A 3231-nucleotide genomic window follows, 5' to 3' on the forward strand; every position below is an offset into this window, starting at 1 on the left:
TTTTCTTAAATTCACATTTTCATGTAACATTCAATGCTAAGACATATCTGTACCAGTTTGATCATTCCTGGACAATAGACAATATTTCAATGCCTAACTAAAACAGATTTAATTGCTAAACAAGATTTCAAGGAACTGAACTTCATTTTAATCACAAACAAGCTGCAAGGCAATTTTCAATTACAGCAAGCTTTTTATTTTTCTCCAGCTGTGTGTCCCTGCTGATTCCTGAAATTACATGTAAGTTGTCCCAGATTTTGAAGTGGTATACCTACAGAGGTTTTTCTTTTGTCAGTTGATGAAGTATCTGTGATTAGAACTTAAATAAATTGGCATTTATAAGATGCATTACCCTGCCCTGTGTATTTCAGAACGTGATGATCGAGCATGAAGAAAGTCTGAGATATCCCCCAGTGACAGGAGTGTTCCTAATTAGGCTGCTGGTGTTGCAAGTACTCACCTCTTCTGCAGGAACATCAAAAGATGAAGTGGGAACTAAGCCCTAGAAAAAGTAATCTGTTGGGTATTAGACAATCAGGTCAATAATGCATTGTATTTTCAAAGTTTTACAAAGTTTCTTCTTTTAGGGAATTTTGCCATGTAAGTCTCAGTGTTTGTATTATATAATAATTGTTTCTCTGTAAATCTTGTGTATTGGCAGAGTTGAGACAGAAGTACTTAAATTTGAAGGGTCCAAAGAAAATCTGGCTCATAAGGAAAATCACATAACACACTTTTAAGCAGCAAGAAAACAGTGTTACCACAACATAGAAAATTTTTAAAAATATTCAACTTGAAATTTGATTTGTCTTCTTTACTCACATAATTACTGTTTCTCTGTTATTTTTTCTTTGCCCTTTATTAACTACCCCTGAAAAGGAAATGGTCAGTTATTATATGAAAAGTTTTACTAATTTTGTAAATGTAGATCCACAAAACAATGCTTACAAAGGTGTTGAATGGTGTCAATAGAAAATAAGGCTGAGAATATCCATACAATGCAAAATATACAAAAGATCTCAGGTAGAAACCAACAAAATGTTAAATCATTCTAAGTGGAATTTTATAAGTTCATGAACAAATAAAAAAATGACAATGGCTTATTCCAGAATAGGAGTAGCATAAAAGCACAAAATATAAAAAGACAATAAAAAAGATAATCCTGAGTTACAGGATTATCAGTAAAAACAATGGGACTCATTTTAGACCAAGAATGATAGGGTGGTGTATAAATGTGAACTTTCTTTTTTTTTTTTTTTTTTTTTTTTTTAGGTGTGAGAGAAAGGTTTATCCTTCCAGAACTAATACCGTCATTGAGGCAGACAGACATTTTCCTGAAAGGTTAATTTGGTTCATGAGAAATAAAACCAGTTATCAGATGATGAAAGACAGCCAAATTACTTACAACCCAACAGAGAAAAGGAGAACAAAATCACATGGAACAAGTTCAGTGGCAAGAGCAAGTTAGTTTGGTCTATAAAAAGAGTCAAGAAAAAATATACTAATTTTAGACATGTTAGATATTGCACACACAAAGAGAAAAAGAAACATTTAGAAAACCATTTTAAATTTTTTAATTGCTGACTAGCTTTTGGGCTAGTCTTTGGAGGATCATTATTTAGTGCTTCAACTGATGCATTTTTTCACTTTCTCCTCATTGTGTTTGCAAACCACCTAAAGGTCTTATTTCCTCTGATGAACATTGCTCTTTGACACATTACCAAGATGGACCCTATGCTGTAACCACACAGGACAAGGTTGGAAAGTGTGAATATCTAGATGATTTTTTTTAAAGGTATTATTTTTTTCCTTCTGTTTTCATATTATTTTTAACAGTTTCTAAGGACATGGTCACAGCTGCCTGAAGCATGTCTTCTTCACTCATGGAATCACCTCGATCACTCCCACGTGCTCCTGAACTTGTGGTTGGCCTTTCACATGGATGTGAGACCTGTCCTGGTGGATCTACTTGCTGCTGCTGCTGCTGCTGCTGCTGCTGCTGCTGCTGTTGCTTTTCAAAGTAGGCTTCTCTTCTTTTCCGCAGCTCTTCTGAAGTAAGATTCGTACCTGATGTCTGGGGAATATCTTGAGATATATTTCTGGAACTACCTTGCATACTGAGCTGAATAGCCCTGCGGAGATCTGCTTCTTCATCTTCCATGTCAATTTCCTGGCGACTTAGTGCCAGAGCCCTCTGCAAATCCTCCTCATCTTCATCTAACATTCCTGATCCATCATTTGCTTCTAAAACCCGTTCCAGGTCTGTTCTAAGGACTCTTTGTTCTTTTAGTTGTGCTAATTCTTCTCCAATAAGTTTTGGTCGGTGCATCTGTTGGACCCTTATCATCTGCAGAAGCTGGTCAGCTTCACAATCTGGTAGATCACCCTTAACAACAAATATAGAATAACCTTCCTGTTGTAATTGAGCCAAGAAAAGTGCAAGGTATGTATCTGATATTAATTCTGGACCCGTCAAAAGAGAATTCAAGTTAAACCACTGTTTTCCTAATTTTCTAACTGTAAACCAGTGTTCTTTATAATTGCATATAAATGATTTTTCATTTATAGGATCAATCCTGAGCCTCTGATACTCTGGACTGTTGAACAGGATTAGTTCTAAACCCCAAACTTTCAAGGCATTGCTTATAACCTGAATAGAAAAAAAGCCACTGTCATCCATATTTCCAGAAGGCTGCTGTAAAAATGTGCGATAGTCTTCACTAGTAACTCCTCCTTCTGCCATTCTCATCCTTTCTTCTTCATCTAGTTGATGTGCAATGGAGGATAATTCCACAGGGCTAAAATATTCTCCTTGCAATAGATTATTCAAGCAATGCTGAGCACAAAGCGAGCCTTCTTGTTTCTCGTGGAAGATGGACTCCATGTTTATTTGTCTGGAGCCAACGGCCCCCGCGCCGAACCAGCCCCCTCCAGCTCCGCCCCCGACCCCCAATGTGAACTTTCTTGTCAGTGAAATCCAATGGAAAGGTACACCAAGAACACTATATTAAAAAAAAAAAAGGTAAGTTTTTCTCTAAAAAGCAATTGATATGTAGTAAGTAGACAATATTACCAGAGTCAGAAAATGGAGACAGAATAGCCCTGTGAGGGAAATCTTGCTAAAATTCAATGTTATTTAATGGCTGATGTAAGTGTTGAGTCCTTGACTTAATGGGCCTATAGGTGTTGACTGCAAGATTTGAGGATAAGGGTTGAGAAAAGGAAAGTGTG

At 36.5% G+C, this 3231-nt stretch overlaps 1 protein-coding gene across 1 annotated transcript; it reads right to left on the bottom strand.

Moving 5' to 3' along the window:
* Window positions 1–1286: 1286 nt before the first annotated feature.
* On the bottom strand, window positions 1287–2933 carry LOC308652695 (ataxin-3-like). The gene is made up of 2 exons (XM_081300731.1): window positions 2651–2933; window positions 1287–2497 (listed from the first exon to the last, which is right to left on the bottom strand). The coding sequence occupies exons 1-2, from the start codon at window positions 2882–2884 to the stop codon at window positions 1799–1801; spliced, it is 933 nt and encodes a 310-aa protein (XP_081156857.1). The 5' UTR covers window positions 2885–2933; the 3' UTR covers window positions 1287–1798.
* Between the last annotated feature and the right edge of the window lie 298 nt (window positions 2934–3231).

This window comes from Spermophilus citellus (genome assembly GCF_964194105.1).
Source record: "Spermophilus citellus genome assembly, chromosome: 1".
In the NCBI taxonomy this organism is placed as follows: Eukaryota; Metazoa; Chordata; class Mammalia; order Rodentia; family Sciuridae; genus Spermophilus; species Spermophilus citellus.

Bases quoted from the DNA above. Each gene is read 5' to 3' on its own strand.
- LOC308652695 (XM_081300731.1), bottom strand. From the start codon at position 2,884: ATGGAGTCCATCTTCCACGAGAAACAAGAAGGCTCGCTTTGTGCTCAG. The intron at 2,498-2,650 runs GTTATAAGCAAT...TTAGGAAAACAG, and splicing joins GTGGCTTTTTTTCTATTCAG to TGGTTTAACTTGAATTCTCT.